Source organism: Cynocephalus volans, chromosome 6 (assembly GCF_027409185.1).
Source record: "Cynocephalus volans isolate mCynVol1 chromosome 6, mCynVol1.pri, whole genome shotgun sequence".
NCBI lineage: Eukaryota > Metazoa > Chordata > Mammalia > Dermoptera > Cynocephalidae > Cynocephalus > Cynocephalus volans.
This window is the reverse complement of record NC_084465.1, coordinates 94042884-94060640: the sequence shown is the minus strand read 5'-3', so window position 1 is coordinate 94060640 and position 17757 is coordinate 94042884. Positions and strand designations below refer to the sequence as shown.

Sequence of the window (17757 nt, the reverse complement as noted above, 5' to 3'; positions counted from 1 at the left end):
CAGAATTGAGAGTTTGGAAACTGACACATCAATTAGTTTATCAAAAAGGTGCCAAGATAATTCAATAGTGAAGGAAAATCTTTCCAACAAATGGTGTTGGAACAACTGTATATCCTCGTGGAGAAAAATAACCTTGACCCTTAATTTACCTCATACCATACTCAAAAATTAAATCAAAATTGGTCATAGACATAAATGTAAAAAGCTAAAATGACAAGACTTCCAGAGGGAAACAAAGCAAAGCCCTTGGGGGCAGATGGAGATTTCCTGGATAGGACACAAAAAGCATGAAGAATGAAACAAATGATAAATTAAAACCTTTTGCTCTTTGGAAGACATTGTGGGGGAAAAAACAAACAAACAAAAGAAACAAGCCAAGAAATTGGAGAAATTATTCACAACACATACATCTTACACATGATTTGTACCCAGAATATAAAATATACTTTTACAATTCAGTAATAAGACAAACAACTGACTTTAAAAAAGAGAAAAGTTTGAAACAGACATTTCCTGAAAATAAAGTTAAATAATGTCTTTATAAGCACATGAAAAGGTGCATGACATCATTAGTCATCAAAGAAATGCAAATTAAAACCACAATGACCTACCACTGCACATTCATTAGAATGGCTGAAATTAAAGATTGACAAGAGTAGGCAGAGAAAATGTGAAGTGATACAACCAATTTGAAAAATGCTTGGCAGTTTCTTATAAATTTAAACACTCAGCCATCTCATAAACCAGCCGGTATACTTTTAGGTGTTTGCCCCAGAGAAATAAAAACCTATGTCCACACAAAGACTTACGCATGAATACCCATGACAGCTTTATTCACAGTAGCTCTGAACTAGAATCTAGTAACTCAGTTTTCCATCAGCTGGTACCTGGATGACAAATTGTGGCTTACTCACACAATGGCATACCACTCAGCAATAAAAGAAATTGAACTATTGATGAACCACTACATGGATGAATCACAAATCATATTTAGAAAAGGAAGTCAGAAACAAAAGAATACATTTTGTTTGTGTGTGTGTGTACTTTTGGATGTGTGTGTGTGCATGTGTGCGTACATACATGGGAACATATGTGTGAATATATGTAGTGTTTATTTTAATATATAATCTATATGTATGTGTATGTATATACATATACATTATATACATACAAATATATAAAACTATAAAATGTAAACTATTCTAGAGACATAAAGCAGATCAAAATATGCCTGGGGCCTGGTTTGAGGGTGATGGGAATGTTTGGTATCATGATTGAAGTGGTATTTTCAAAGGCTTATTCAACTGTTTAAACTCACTGAATTGTAGAATTTATATGGAAGCAGTTTGTTATGTGTAAGTTACACCTCAGTAAAGTTAGACACAATAAAAAGATCAGTGGTTGGGGAGGTTTAGGGGAAGGGAGGGAGGGGTGAATAGTGGAGCACAGGGGATTTTAGGGTGCTGAAACTATCCTGTGTGATACTGTAATTGTGGATGCATGACAGGCTTTTCTCAAAACCCTAGAACTGTGCAACATGACGAATGAACTCTACTGTAAACTATGGATTTTAGTTGATATAATGTATCAATATTGGTTGATCAGTTGTAACAAGTGCACTACCCTAATGCAATATGTTAATAATAAGGGAAGCTGTGTGGGGGACCTGGGCATATGCAACCTCTCTGTACTATCTGCTTAATTTTTCTGTAAACCTAAAACTGCTCTGTAAAATAGTTTATTTCAAAAAAGGTGGAATACCTATACCACCTACACCCATAGTATAATATGGATTATAAATCTGCCTCCTAGGATTATTTTCAAGTTTTCTTTCTTAAAACTTTGAATTGAGTTGAGAAGGGAGTGCTTTAATACCCTTTTCAATTTCATTGGATTTTTTCCCGTGAGTTATTTTCCACATGATATGTGTATTCCATGTATCCTGTTCCTAATAAATGATTTCCTTAATCCTTAACCTTCATTTACTGCTCATAAAAAAAGCCTGCCTAAAAGACTCAAAGTAGATGAGAAATGTCAGAAATAATGAACTGATTTTGATTAGAAGTGGCATAAAATAAACTAATTTTTACTTCCCATTTTTTTACTTCCATCTTTTTTTCTCCACGTGTGTCCCTGAAAGGGAGTTTCGAACCTTGGTAATTGAGATGGTGATGGCCACAGATATGTCCTGTCATTTCCAGCAAATCAAAGCAATGAAGACAGCTCTGCAGCAGCCAGAAGCGTAAGTGGGCCTGCGACGTCATGTATTTTTACAGGTGTTTGAGTTGGTACTTACCATGTTGCTGTATCATTAAAGCATATCTCCTTCAACATGACTTTATTGAATAGTCTCATAAAGCGGTATTCGGAGGAGACAGCATGAAAATTATACATATCACTATTAGGTATGTTCTCATCAGAGTTGAAATAAATAATAGGGCCAGTAACAGTTTGCCCCAATTAGAAATTAAAATATTTCCCTGTGGGAAACTAAATGATCAAAGTTCCACGTAATGTAGAGGCAATAAATACGTCAGTGACTCTCAGATTCTCGTTGTCATTTTGAATGATGCAGGCATTCCAGAAATGGATTTGAGTCACAAGTGTCCAGTTCAATTAAACATGGAGACCAAGCTGACAAATATCCCTGTTGTAGGATGAGAGGATGTCTTTTTCTCAATGTAGTTGAAGTGGTGTTTGAGATGGGAGAATGGAAGGGATTAAAAAAATTAATGATTTTTTAAAACTCTTATTGAGGTTCTGAAGAGTCTGGTCACCATGTGTTTGGGTGCTTTGGGTTCACAGAATTGAAAAGCCAAAGGCCTTATCCCTTATGCTGCATACGGCAGATATTAGCCATCCGGCAAAAGCATGGGATCTCCACCACCGCTGGACGATGTCACTCCTGGAGGAGTTTTTCAGACAGGTACCTTGTTGCTGTGCTGTCCATCAGGGCTGTCATCACTGGATATTCTATGCATTTGATATTTCAGCAATGCTATGATAGAGACTATTGAGATTATAGTAATTTTCTTTGGGGAGGGAGGGTTCCACAGCTTTTTTTTTTTTTTTTTTTTTCTTCCTTTCTTTTCATGTAATGTTTGAATTTTACCTGCATTCTGATTCTCAGGACATTATGGTATTTCTATCTCATACATTTCTGTTTTGGGGGAAAAAAAAGTGCATTCCCTTGTGGGAGTCTTTTGTCAAAATGTCATCTGAGGAGCCACTTTACTTTTTCTTCTGATGGGTTGACAAAATGGTCGTTACTTTGGCACTGCCCTGTGGGATTAAGATGTTAATCTTTAACTCACATCTCTGTTATAATGGGTTGGCTTGTTTCTTTTGAGTGGACAAGACCATGATATAAAATTCCAAGACAGGTATGGTAATTTGGGGTCAGGAAATCCCTAGAAACTACCATTCCCATTACATTTAAGCTTAGTTGTATATCCAGAGTTGTGTTGCTTACAAGAATAGACAAAGTCTTTAATGAGTATACATTGCTTTAAAACAAATAAAAAAGTACGTAGAACTAGAGAAATAGAAAGGGAAATAAATGTATAGCACAAGACTGAAATCTTCTCAAACTCAGGTATGTGTACTAACCTCCTCTCCAGAAGAGATGCCATTCAGACATCCACTTCCAGAAATGAGGGCCTGAGGTTGAAAGCATGATATGTAGATTGTGGGACCCAAGTTACAGTTAATTCAAGTTAATACAGTTAATTCATTCTTGTTAATTTAAGAAAGGAGTTTTATAGCATGGATTCAGAGACCTCTTAAGATTCCGTAAAATGCTATTTATTAACACCAGTCTCAACTTCATCCCCTTAACTAATAAGAGATAAGCTCTTTTGGTGGTTATTTAGATTTCTGAGAGTGAATTACTCCTGTGATTATTCTTACCCTTATGGTTTTAGTTTAAATGGAGAAATTGCGAAAGGCTTCTGTGTGTATATGTATTTTTTTTCCTTCTAAAGCTGTACATACTATCAGATAATGAAGTGGGACTAGATTTAACAGCATATTAAATAAAGGCCAGAAGGCCCTTTACTGGAGTTTTTCTTCTAACTAGTTTGTGGCCTGGGGAATAATCAAATCAACCCTCTAATTCCCTACGGTCTTACCTGCTATTTGGTTTTTTTTGAGGGGATGGGTGTTAAGGGTAAGGTTGGAGCAGATGTTGTCTTATGACCCCTCCAGAATTAAATGCCCTACGTTTCCTTTACTCTGGCAATGGGTGCCCATCAATACATGCACTAGCACATGCACCCCTAAGCTGCGATACGAATCCCGTGGCATGTAGCCTATTCAGCGTGTGGCTACTCTTCTTTGCACAGTCATTGCTTGGCCTCCCAGAGTAGTTCTCAAAGGGAACTCAGTGGTGAGGGGGAAGCCAGAGCTGTACAGTTGTGGCCCTGTTGTATATACAAGGATGACTCTGCAAATCTATCCTTCATGTAGGGCTTATTTTGAGCCACTTTTCCACAGGCTATTTTTCTAATAGTAGTAAGAGGATTTTCTCCAAATACCCACTCTCCTTGTCATATGCTTTCTTTGATATTGTTTTTGCAATAACACTCCCTATGGCTAAGAGTACTCAGTCTGTGGCCAAAGGAGAGATCATAGCTAACTCATGTAAGTTTGAGGTATTGAAGCAATCTCTTTTTAAAAAAATTATGAGAGAGTGAATATGAATCACTCAAATATGAGAACATTTTTCCTCATGAAGGAAACCTTGTTTGCATACCCATATGTTCGAATTGAATGAAAATGTGCTAGAGGCAATGTGAAAATAACCATATTGAATTTCTTGTCTACTGGGAGTGGAATGTTAGCTCACTGGTCTAGAACTACTTTTTTAGTAATTATAATTCAGTAAATTATTTTTATTGACTTAATATTTTAACCCAGATGCTGTAAGCCATAGTAAGTAACCGATATAAGAGAAATGTTGCCCCCACTCTTAACTATAGATTTTAAATTGGACAGTTCAAACGGGAAATCTTAATGGAGCTGTAGAGTCTTTTTAAAAATTGCATTTGGTAAGTTGGGTTATATTTCAAAATAAGGGCATAGCCTCAGTGCAGATGGATTCGACCTTCCATGATTTGCTAAAAGAGTAAGTTACATCTTCAGTTTTATAACCATATTTTACAAAACCCAAGGCACTGCTTCAGGGTACTTTTTGATGAAGTATCGCCTTTAAAGAAGTATAAGTTTGGTTCCTTGGTGAATACATCCTGTTGTTAAAGGCTTGAGGTTCATTTACATTGTATTGCTGTATATTTTTACACTTTGCAAACATCTATGATACTTTTAATCTCCTCTGGGTCTGTGGTTATTTCCCCATTTTTATTTATTTCACGTATTGTGTTTTTTCATTTCTCTCTATGACATTATCTAATTATTTGATTGTTTTATTGCTTTTTTGTTTTATAATGCTTTAATTGGTGTTTTCATTTTTATTATTTCATTTATTCTGCTTGAGTTTATTTTGTTCTTTTTCTAACTCTCTGAGTTTGATGTTCAATTTATTTATTTTCATTATTGCTTGTTTAACATTAGAAAATATAATGCTAGGAGTTTGTCTTTTTCTTATCATAAATCTTATAGGCTCTAATATGCAGTGTGTTCATAATCATATTTTAGTAAATATTCTGTAATTTTGGTTTTGGTTTTGATTTCTCTTTTATCCAGGAGTTGCTTCAGATAGAGGGGGTTTGTTGCTTTCTTTATAATTTTCCAGTGATAGGTTTCATTGCGTAATAGCTTCATAATTAATTTGTGTTTATTGAAATTTGGTCCAAGAATTTTTCACTGTTTGGAGTTTATTTTGAAGTACATACATCACCTACTGTACAATCAACTTTTGTGAATGCTCATGGCTCATAGGAAGTAGATTTATTTTTTATTTAGAGTTAAAAGAACACCAGGTATATCTACCTTCTTAATTATGTCAATTAGGTATTTTATATATCGTTTTTAAAGATCTGAGCTATCCTAGGCTGAAAGGTGTTTCTATTATTTTCTCTTTTTATGCAGTGTAATTTTTGCTTTATAAATGCTGATTCTATATTATTTGGTTTTTGGATATTCATAGCGGTTAGGCCCTCATAGTTTATTGTACCCTGTATCCGTATAGAGCCTATTTCTTTGTCTCATCTAATGCTTTTCCTAGAATTCAAATTTGACTCAATTTGAATATTTATTGTTTTTTTACCATCTTTGAGTAAAATGCATTCTTTCTGGATGAATTATTTCCAGATTTGTACCTGGGAGAAATGAGAGCAGTGGTATTCTAAGCTATCTGGGGTTGTCCTTGGTTTATTACAGGGCTCTCAGGAAGTTGTGTGTGTGTGTGTGTGTGTGTGTGTGTGTGTCTGTGCACGTGTGCGCATGTGCACGTGTGTGTGTGTGTGTGTGTGTCTGTGCATGCGTGCGCGTGTGCACGTGTGTGTGTGCGTGCACGTGTATGTTGGCCTTTACTTTTCCCAGGAGCACAGTGGGCAGCAGGTGTGGAACTGCTCACGATTCCTTCTCTTTCCTCTACCCAGCCTCTGGGCATCTTACCTCATCCCTCTCTGACATTCACAGCATTTGGCAGCACTTCCTCCTATACTTTTGACTAAAGATTAATATTTTTCCTAATACTTGTATTTGCATTTCTGTTTCTCAACCTCCTTATTTTTGAGGTAGTCATTTGCAAGAGGAAAGGGCTAAAACTTTACTATGTTCTCTTTAACCCCAAATCATGATACTTTTCTTGTACCTCATCTCTGTGCCTTCCTCCCCGGGAAAGAAGAGTGCACATCGCTGCATTGTGATCAGCTTGATGCTTTAGCCGCCTCCCTGCGCATCTACTGTTTCTTCTCCCTACCTGGAAAGACTCACTGGAGATAATGCCTGCATGTCTTTTGAAGCTCTGACGTTGACAGATGCCATCTTCTCTATAAACTTCCAATATGGAAAGGACCCTTGTTTCTTTGGACTCTTACATATAGCTGCTGTAACAAACAACCCCCCAAATGTATAACAGCACACATGAATGAAAGTTTATCACCCATGTAAAGTACATGACAAGTGTTTCTTGATCTGCAGGTGGTTCTCTGAAAAGCAGTGATTTTAAACCCAGACTCTACCATCTACATGACTTCTAAGGTCCTTGTCTACATCCAGCCAGCAGAAAGGGGAAGAGCCTGGAGAAATAAGCATAGGAGACTATAGGTCCAAATTGTGGTGGACACACATTCCTTCTCCTCTTGTTCTGTTGTCTAGCACTGACTGGTAGTGATTCTAGACAATGTAGTCTAGCTGTGTGGTCAGGAACTAGAGGAGGAGAAGGATGGGGATTTGGTGAACAGCCACCTGCCTAATGGCTCTCTCTAGCTTTTCTGCCATAAACATCTGAGGGGCCAAAGACACTTGAGTGCTTCTAGCCAATTAGTCTTTTCATCTATTCAACAAATATTTATTATCTTCCTTCTGCATACTGACTACATGACTTTTTTGTTGGAATTATCTTAACCCCTGCCACAGGAATGAGAGTTATTTATTTTTCTGAGCTTTCCTGGAAAGAAAAAAAATGAGTTCGTTATTTTAAAAACTCCTTTGTGACAGCTGAGACTTTTGCCGTTTCTTGAAAATGGTGACCTCTTTACTAAAGAGGAAAGTGTATGAATAATTCCACAAGGACCAGTAACTATATAGTCATACGATATTGCATTATCAGTCAAGTTGCATTCACCAGTAGAAGTCCATTCCTACACATAACTCTTAGCATATTTTTTTTACAATTCATTCGTATATCTGCCCTCCAAAGGGAATCCAATGATCCCTGTTTTAAAATAGGCTTTTAATAGTTTAATTTACTCAGCTCAATTAAATCCAAAAGATGTAAATTATGTGCAGATTTGAGAATGGGCAAGTGCATGGGATTAGAAGTTGTTTAATATGCAATTAATTTTTCAATAATGAAATCCAAATTAATGCTTGCATCTTAATAGTCAAGTGTTCACCACCTCTCCTCACCTCCCCCATCATCAAAATGTACCAAAAAATCAATTCTAATTCTCTGCTACATAGGGAATTAATAGGGGTTTTAATTGCTTTAGTTGAGCTATCCCACTAAACAATCTACACAACTAGAATTTATGTTATGAATACTCTTTCTTTTCTGCATACTGCCCAGATAGAAATAGCTCAGGAGGAAATCATTTTTATCATGCCACTTGAGAGACAGAGCTGCCCTCTGCAGAAGCCACTGTGTCCCATGGTGGATTTGTACAGGAAAAGGATGCAGAAGGAACCAAGCCACTTTAGGACTGTTCCTGAAACACTTGGATGTCTCTCCCATTATAACCCCACTGGTCAGCTTCCTCAGATGCCCATTGCTTTTCCATCCTTTGAGTTGATGTTATATGTATACATGAGCTTACATCCTTTCTCTTTGGCAACATGCCTTAAAAGAAGCAGCATTCAGTTTTCATTCAGCTAGGCTTGGCTGCAGGTTGTTATTGCCCTTTATTTGCTATTAGTTTATTGGTGATATCTATTACAATCAGAATGTATTAGATGTAACAAATTCCTAAACGTTTCTGAAATCTTGAGCTTAAATTTTAGAGCAACCTATTGGGAAACAACAATCATTCTTTTAATAGTTTGTTTTATTTATTTACATGCATTTTCTCACTTAACCTTCATTATAACCCTATGAGGTAGGGGTTATTATCCCACATTTAACAGATCATAAAACTGAAATGTAGAGAAGGACAGTAACCTTCCTGTGATCACACGTCCTTGAGGAGAAAGGTGGGATTCAAGCACATGTCAATAACCACTATCCTGAGCAGGTTCTTTCCTAGTAAAATGAATGAGCACAACTTCATAGTAGAAGAAGGGCGTCATGTTTTTCCTTTTCCTCCAAGTGTATGACTGGAGTATTGAGCTGCTGGTTCAGGTTTTTAAATCACCACCATCATTATTTAGACTTTCCATAGTACTTGTTTGTTATAGTGGTGCTTTTTGGTGAGATTGAGATCGTACTAGCCAGACAATCATGCTTTATTGCTTTATAACTAGACAGACACGAGCAATTATTCACTCTGGTTTTTTTTCGGTCCACTTTCCATTATGGACTGAGCTCCGAGGTTAAGAACCCAGAAGCACTTATGCCAGTTGTGTATGGCTTCAGGTAGCTCTGGGAGAATGAATGCGAATCAGTCCAGTTTGAATTTGTGTCTTGACCACTACCCACAGTTGGGAGGGGTTCACTGGCTAGAGAAAGGCCACAGGTCAACACAGGACAACTTGAGATAACACAGGAATTCTGATAGTGTTGGCCCCAGGCCCCAGGACACATTGCCTGTTGCTTTATTTTCTGTGGGGGCCCTATTGCTGCCCAGTGAGGGTTTGTTTACAACAGCATGAGCCTCTGAAGATGCATGGAATGATTGGACCCCAGAGGGCTTTATCCACTTGGTGTCTTTTATGCAGAGAAGCAAGTCCCGTAAGGACTTATTACTTAATGTAATCATAATAATTGAAGTAAAGATCAGTGGTCTTTGTGGCAGCTGAAGTTACTAAATTAAATCTGGGTGGCTCAGCCCACTGTTCCTTAATTTGCTATGACCTCCTGTTTTTCCAGGGTGACAGAGAAGCGGAGCTGGGGCTGCCTTTTTCTCCTCTGTGTGACCGAAAGTCAACCATGGTTGCCCAGTCACAAGTAGGTACGTGTTTGCCAGCCCTTTGGAAAGAAGGAGACACCAGACGCAGAAGCCTGTAGAAGGAAACTCAGTCGTTCCAGTGATTCTTTGGCTGGGAATCTGGCTCCATTCCTCTGTGCTATGCTCATGGCTGTGCCTGGTTGGGTTGGTGGGGCTGCTGTCTCCATCTTCTCCCTGGATTAAGGCTGGTTCATGGGAAGATTAGACAGTGACACTCTGGTGTCTCTGACCTTCCCTGCCCAGGGAAAAAGGGGCCTCAACTTTCCAAGGAGATGACAAGAATCATTGGCAGGAGGCCTGTTCTTCTCCAGCCTCTCCATTCTGCACGCAGTTCCAGAAGTCACCATGGCATTTCCCCCCACTTCTGGGTGCTTCTTCTAGCCCTGTTTCAGGACATCCCCTTTTCCTGGGTGACCTTGCTTCCAGAAATGTCTCTTTTAAAATGTTTCCTTCCTTTTTATACTTCCTTCTTTTTTTTTAAAGCACTTTTTTTGGTAAGGATAACTTTTGCATTGCTGATAACCGTAACACTTGTATATGCATTATAAAAATCCTTAGCTATGGGAGAGGGTACCAAAGCCATATATAAATTAAATGTCATCAGTGATCTCCACCTTTGAAGAGTCTGAAATCATTCAAAATAGAAATTCAATAAGGATTTATCAATTTTTTTACTTGTGTTTTTGAGTGCTTATTCACTCTTTTCATAATAAATATTGAGTCTCTGTTAGGTGTTGGGCATTACTAGACATTGTAACAGATGTTATAAAGACAAAAACAAATATACATGGCACCTGCTCTCAAAGACATTAAACCAGTATTGGGTGGTGGGTAAGATGTTATGAAAACAAAAATCTATTAGAATGTAACAATGCTAAGGTATAAGTGTGTATATAGTACAATGGGGTATAGAACAAAGTATGTGAACTTCTAGAGCCAGGTGGTCCAGAGAGACTTATTGAGGGGCAGTATTTGAGTTGAGTCCCAAGAAGTGAGTAGGCATTGTCTAGGCACATGGTGATATGCATTAGAGGTGATTTAGCGTTAGGTGGAAGGGCATTCCAGGCAGGGGATGTAGCATATATAAGGCAGGAAATTTAAAACTGCCTAGTATGGTCAGTGAATTCTAATCAGTTCCATCTGGCAGGGGCAGTGGGCATGCAGTAGATGCAGTGAGGACATGTCTGGAGAAAAAAAAATCAGGCCCAGATTTTTATATTGTGTTAAAAATAGCACCTGTTTATGCTTTCCTGTGGAATATGAGGGCACATCTAAAGAATTTTAAGTAAGTTTAAAAAACATAAATTCATGTTTTAGCCTGTGAGCTAAATCTGGCACATCACCTATTCTTGTGAATAAAGTTTTATTACAACACAGCTAAGCCCATTCATTCACATAACGCCTATAGCCACTTTTGCACTGTAGTGAGAGTTAAGTAGTTTTGATAGAGATGACATGGCTTGCAAAGCCTAAAATAACTGTCTGCTTCTTGCAGAAAAAATTTGCCGACCCCTGTTTTAGAAAGATTTCTCTGCCAGTAGCATGAAGGATTAACAGGAGAGTTTTGAATAAGACCAGAGGCAAGGAAGCCGGTTGCAAGCCTCCCGCAGGATAACAGGCCAGACATGAGTGTCAGAGCTAAGGTGGTAACAGGGATTCTCCAGAATAGAGGTGGCATGTAAGGTGTTAAGGATTTGCTGGATGTAAAGCTAATATAAAGGCAGGAGTGGTTGGACCACAGTCCCATTTACAAGGGTTGGGGGCAAAGCTGATGAGTTAGTTCTGATTTAGACAAGTTGAGTTTAACTTGGGAGAAAAATAGGTGAAAATATTGTCACCGAACACTTCAGTTTCAAGTTAAAATTATACTGCAATTAACTATAACAAATTTGGCCATCGGTGTTTCCTTATCGGAATACCATTGGTATTTGGCTGGGACAATTCTTGTTTTATCAATTACATTGCAGGACTTTTAACATCCGTCACTGCTGAGCATTAAATGCCAGCATCACTCCCACCCCAGTCACTGTGAAAACTAAATATGCACCCATTCATTTCCAAACACCCCCTTAGAGGGATGCGGGCAGTATTTCCTTTGGTTGGTATTTAGTTTCCTTTCAACCTCCACGTAACTGCCTAATGAATTACCACCAATCACATTAGCTCCAGCTCATAGATTTTTGCTGGATGTGTCACAGAACACTCCGGTGTTTTTGAGCTGTTGAGACAATCACTCCAGCCTAACTTCAGTATCTCCCCTGTGTGGCAATCTCACAAAAGTATAGTTCCAGGTCTGACCCGCCCACCCGGTTTCTGACCCTTTCCTCTTAATTCTATTTGTCCTGTCTCATCTGAATATGTCCCCTTTGCTCAAAGGCAGTTGATCTGAAACTGACCCCTCTTCTTTCTGTCCAGCCACATTCTCCCCACCCCCCATCCCTGCCACCACCTTCCCTGTTTTCCCTGCTTTGTTGCTGGAGGTCTTCGAGGGATCCCATGCAGAGGCAGTGCCACCCGCTGCCGTGCGGGTCTCTGGGCCTCTTTTGCATTCCCGCCTGACAGTGGCGCTGGCTCCAGCGTTCCTTCCCTTTTGTTTGAGCTACTGCAGGCTTCTAAAATGGTTTTCCCAGCCTCAGCCCCTCATACTTGCTCCCTTCCCATCCATCTTGCCAGGTTAATTTGTTAAAGAACATTTAAAAACTCTTATTACAATGCTGCCCAAACAGCTGATTCAGGGGCTTTTAGTGTCCATCTAAATCTTAAGCTTTCCTTCCTCAGGTCCAAAACAATCCCTAGGCCCCAGTCATTCCTCAGACACGTCCTGCACTCTTTCTCATCTCTGTCACTTTGCTTCTCAACCCCTCCAGCCAGAGTCAATAGCATGTCTCCCTCCCCACCCACCATTAAGGGCTCAGCTCAAACATCCCAAGCTCTATAGCATGGCTTACAGGCCTCTCAGCAGGAGAGAAATCTCCACCCCCAACTTCTCAGAGCCTTTGTCTGGGCTTCTCCTTTGGCCCTCCACATGCTCTAGGGGTCATTTTTGTGCTTGCTTAATCTCTCCTATAAATTCTTTGAGGGCAGGTGGGTTGTATCATTTGTCTTAGTTTTCTGTGCAGCTCCTATCACAGTGCTTATAACATAGCAGGTGATGAATATATACTCGTATTTTTCAAGCCCTTTATTGAACTATCTACTGAAAAGTCATGGGAAGTTATGCAGGAGAAATGGAACTGACTCATGATATTCAAATCCCGGAACACATCAAATGAATAAGACCAACCCATTCTCTCTTAATCTGATCTAGAGTTCTTATGGACATCAATGAATTGTAAAAAAAAGAAAAGACTTGTCACTTTTCCATGGGAAAATATGGAAAGGCCCAAGCTAATGTGTAATTCCTCTGAACTATTACTATTTCTCTTCAGGTTTTATTGATTTCATCGTGGAACCCACCTTCACTGTGCTCACAGACATGACCGAAAAGATTGTGAGTCCATTAATCGATGAAACTTCCCAAAGTGGCGGCACAGGACAGAGGCGGTCAAGGTCAGTGGAGGAGCTGGAGGGCTGGGGGTGACGTTGGCCTGCCTGTGAGAACAAAATTCCCTTGGTGGGATGGGATGGTATTTCATAACGATGTTTGCCTAACCACCTTCTTGTACGAGATCTGTCTGCCTCTTTCCTTTTCTCAGAGGAGTTAAAATTATACTATCTGTACTCACCTGGCTGGCCTGTAAGATGGTGACCAAGGGCCAAATCATGACAGGCAGGTGCTACCCTCCACCCCCAATTCTCTCCTGGCCTTTGCTTTTGGCAGCAACAATTGCTGCACTTTTGCCTGTGGTGCCCAGACACCCTTGCTCCTGATACTCTGACAAAGACAGCACCCCGATCAGACTTATCTCAGGAAATGAAACTGCCTTTCCTTTTTAGGTTTGGAAAGAGAATGAAGTAGGAAAAAACAAACGAACAAACAAACAAAAAAATATCTGACAGTTTTAAATCACCTTCTGCCACAACAACACTATATCAGTGGTAGATTAGTAATTAAAGAGCACAGTCACTGGGGTTAGAAACTCCCGACCCTGTCACTTATGAGCTGTGCAATCTCAGGCAAATTGCCTCACTTTCCACATCTGAGAAAAGGTGGATTGTAGTACTCATAGGTTGCTGGGAAGATTAAATGAGTTATTCATAAACATAAGCCCCTTAGCACAGGGTCCAGCACAGAAGAGGTGCTAGCTACAGTAACACTAACACTGTACTACTGTCACTGATGCCACTGTTACTACTGTAGCTGTTCTCTTCCTTGTCTGTGCAAAGCCTTGGGCTTTGTCATAGAGGAGAAAGAAGAGAAGTGGAATGAACAGGGGAAAGAGAAGCAGGGAGCAGGAAAGGGAGTAAAGGCAAGAGGAACGTTAGGACAGTGGGACCCAAGGATGTTCGAGGTGGATGAGCCCTTTGAAGTTGTTAATAACAGGGACAGTTGCCATGGCCCTCCAGCTCTTCAAGAACTGGCTGGAACATACTCTGCTTATCTAGTTATCCTTGATTGTTATTTAGTGGATTTGTATTCATGTCAGTCACTGCTTTAACCACCTGGGAGCATGAGTTACTTCTTTAAAGTTTTCCAGAAGGATGGTACTTTCTAATATTTGCAAAGTTACCCATGCTTAAAGCATGAAGTAGTTATATAAAGTAAGGTCTTTTACATGACCCAGTCTCTCACGATCTCCAGGCTGTCTGTGCCTCTCCATCTTCTCCCAGCAACATAAGGAAATCATCACTTCCCTGGACTTGGGGATCCTGGGATCAGAGAGACCCTGAGTACGGGGGGATGGGTGGAGCCAGAGAGAAAGAGGACCAAGTTGCTGGGTCACTTGGAAAGGTGGTCAGTGTAGAAGCAGGTGGGTGAACTGCAGAATCAAGTAGAAATCCAAGTTCAAATTAGTTTCAGAGACTAAAACAGAGAATATTCAAGAGAGGAGATTCTAGTTATTGGAAAAAAGAAGAGACCAATCAGCAGAGAAATATGAGAAACATAGAGACACATGAGGCTGCAATGTTGATATTTTTCTCTGCTGAAAATACAGAATTTTCCACCTGTCACATTGGAAAATAGGATAATTACAAACCTCAGGACTCAGGAATTTCACAGCAATAACTTGATGAGTGCTAGCCACTTCTCTTGGGCTTGCTCATTGGCAGACATTTTTTCAAACACGAATTCTCCTCTTTGATATTATTCTTTTGTCCCCCAGTTTGAACAGCATCAGCTCATCAGATGCAAAGCGATCAGGTGTTAAGAGCTCTGGGTCAGAAGGAAGTGCCCCGATCAACAATTCCGTCATCCCTATTGACTATAAGAGCTTTAAATCTACTTGGACCGAGGTGGTACACATCAACCGGGAGAGATGGAGGGCCAAGGTGCCCAAAGGTAACATGCTGTGAGGGAACAGTCTTCCAAGAGACCTGCCATACCAACTCAGCACCCACTCACAACACAAGGGATTGCCTTCTCTGACTTATGGGTGTTGCAAATAAAGTACAATTGCTCAGGATGCAGATTCAGGTTGTTGACTATTAGGATCTGTCATCTTTTAATCTTCACATATCCAACACTCAGTGAGGAACAAATGTAGCAGACTTCCGGGCTTCCTGACTTCATGTCTTTTGTGCTCTATGACTAACCTTTTTCTGGTATCATGATTCTACAGGGGCTGGGTGTTACTATTTCTTGGTTTCTGCGACCATCTTGTCATTCTCATTTCACATCATGTGGCACTGACTGTGAGGCCTTTATTTCTTCTTTTTCCCATGTAAAGCCTAGCCCTTGGCTCCTATGTTGGGATATAAGGATTTTAATTTCTTTACATGCATTTTTATCTTACTTTTTTTTTTTTTTTTTTTTTTTGTCTTTTTCGTGACCGGCACTCAGCCATTGAGTGCACCGGCCCTTCCTATATAGGATCCGAACCCACGGCGGGAGCGTCGCTGCGCTCCCAGCGCCCAACTCTCCCGAGTGCGCCACGGGGTCGGCCCTTTATCTTACTTTCTTATTCACGATTCTCTTCACTTATTGCTCAGACCATAGAACTGATCTGAGCTGATGATAATTTATATGTAAACAGAAATTCTCTACAGCAAACATTATCAAAATTCAGACCAGAAAAGTCATGGTGCTTCGTACTATAAACAGAGAAAGATGAAAATCCATAAAGTCATGGTGCTTCGTACTATAAACAGAGAAAGATGAAAATCCATATGTTTCTTGGAAGCATAACTTCATTTTTCATCCATGCATTTGTGTTTATTGAGCATGTACTACATGATCAGCACGTACTATGTGATCATACTGTAGAAGAGACAGAGGCACTATCTACACAGGTTGTACAAACCTGACATAAGTGGTATGAAGCTGTGATGCCTGATTCCAGGGAGGGACATAGACTTGACATAGGTGGCTCTCAGATCAATAAGAGGACTTGATCCCAGTGGGCTTTGCAGAGGTGAGCCTTCCATGACAGTTTTTGCCAACATCTATTAAGTGCCTGCTGGGTGCCAGGTCTGTGCCTGGTGCCAATGGTACAGAGATGAGTAACAGACATCCTCAGTGTCAAAGCTCATGGTCTTGTGATGGGAAAAGGGAAGGGACATTCCTGGAGACTTACAGAGGAAGAATAGGAGCTCAGTCAAAGCCTTGCTCTTGTCTCCAGCACCCACCAGGCCTAAGCCCAAGACCCTCTCCACAGTGTCAGCACAGCAGGTGAGAAGAAGCCCATGTGTCTGGTGGTCTCAGCCCCGCATACATAGGGTTGTGGGAGGTCTGCTTCTAGTGTAGAGGAGAAGCCTCACTGTTGGAGTTATTCAAAGGCCAGCCACTGTGACTTACCCACAAAAGCCTGTCCAGGTGGATGTTCATTTCAGATGAAGCATAGGGCTTTATTTATGGTGCTTTTAGGGTGTGATTGGATCCTTGTCATTTCAGGACAGGTGTTGCCCCCTGAACTATGGAGGGAACCAACACCTCTTCCATATTTTATGTGTATCCTCTCACAATCCGTGAAAATGCTTTAGACATTTAAATCCTCCCTGTTGGCAGGCGTTGCGAGCAGAGACAGCAGCCACTGCATCATCTCAACAGAAGCTCCTCTTCTAATCAATTACACCCATTACACTTGAAAATACACTTCCTGACAACACGCAATTTAAAGAGGTACTTCAAAGTAATTTGTGTGCAATTATCCGGCTTACTAAAATTACCTTCTGAAACTAATCACCTGGGGAAGTATTAGACGGTTTCTTTTCCAGGGGAAAACTTGCCCTTTAAAAAAACAGATAAGTAAACAGGTAATAATTTTTAAATGTATTAGGAATGCAGATAGAGATATGCTTAAGCTATTTTGAAAGCGTACAGGGACTTGTCTGTAACCCTGCCTGGGGCATTTGGGAATTGTACATCCAGGACTTGAAGGACATCTGGAGGTGAGCCCTGATGGAGGTGTTGTATTTAGAAATGGGATCAAGGGGGGAAGGATGAACAAAGGTGAAGAGCCTGGGTGGATATTGAAGGAAGGAGAGTTTGGTTATCAAGGCAACTTTCAGTTAGTGGGGAATCTCTACTTGCGAGGTGTTCTTTGGCAAATTCAGGTGGGTTCTTTGAGACTCCATTTGGGGGATGGTAATACTCCTTGCAGAGCTGGTGCTAAGCTCTGAGAACAGAGCCTGGATGGGCTTGTGCGTGATAAGCAAAGGGTTATCTAAAGTTTATCAAAAAGGTTATCAAAAGATTTATCAAAAGGTTAGAGGTTGGAATGCAAAGTAAAAATACTAGCATATAACTGATATTTTATAACACTGTTAGCCTCTCAGTAATGCTGTTGACTGGTTAACTGGTGTTAATAAGAAATCCAGTTTGCATCTGTTTTTCTGTTGTTGGTCAGTTTGTACTAGATTATCCCAGGCTGTTTTGCTCATTGCTCTTTTTTTCTCAAAGACCCTGATTCCAAGGAAGGCTGCCCTCCAC

The 17757-nt window shown here is 40.1% G+C and overlaps 1 protein-coding gene across 3 annotated transcripts in view; it reads left to right on the top strand.

Annotated features, from left to right (window-relative positions):
* Positions 1-17757, top strand: part of PDE1C (phosphodiesterase 1C) — a 622342-nt gene that overhangs the window by 538372 nt on the left and 66213 nt on the right. For all 3 annotated transcript variants that reach the window (XM_063100844.1, XM_063100845.1, XM_063100843.1), the window contains 5 exons: positions 2141-2242; positions 2806-2926; positions 9650-9731; positions 13157-13277; positions 14993-15168. In XM_063100844.1, coding sequence (XP_062956914.1) covers positions 2141-2242; positions 2806-2926; positions 9650-9731; positions 13157-13277; positions 14993-15168 — 602 coding nt within the window. The remainder of the gene's footprint in view (positions 1-2140; positions 2243-2805; positions 2927-9649; positions 9732-13156; positions 13278-14992; positions 15169-17757) is intronic.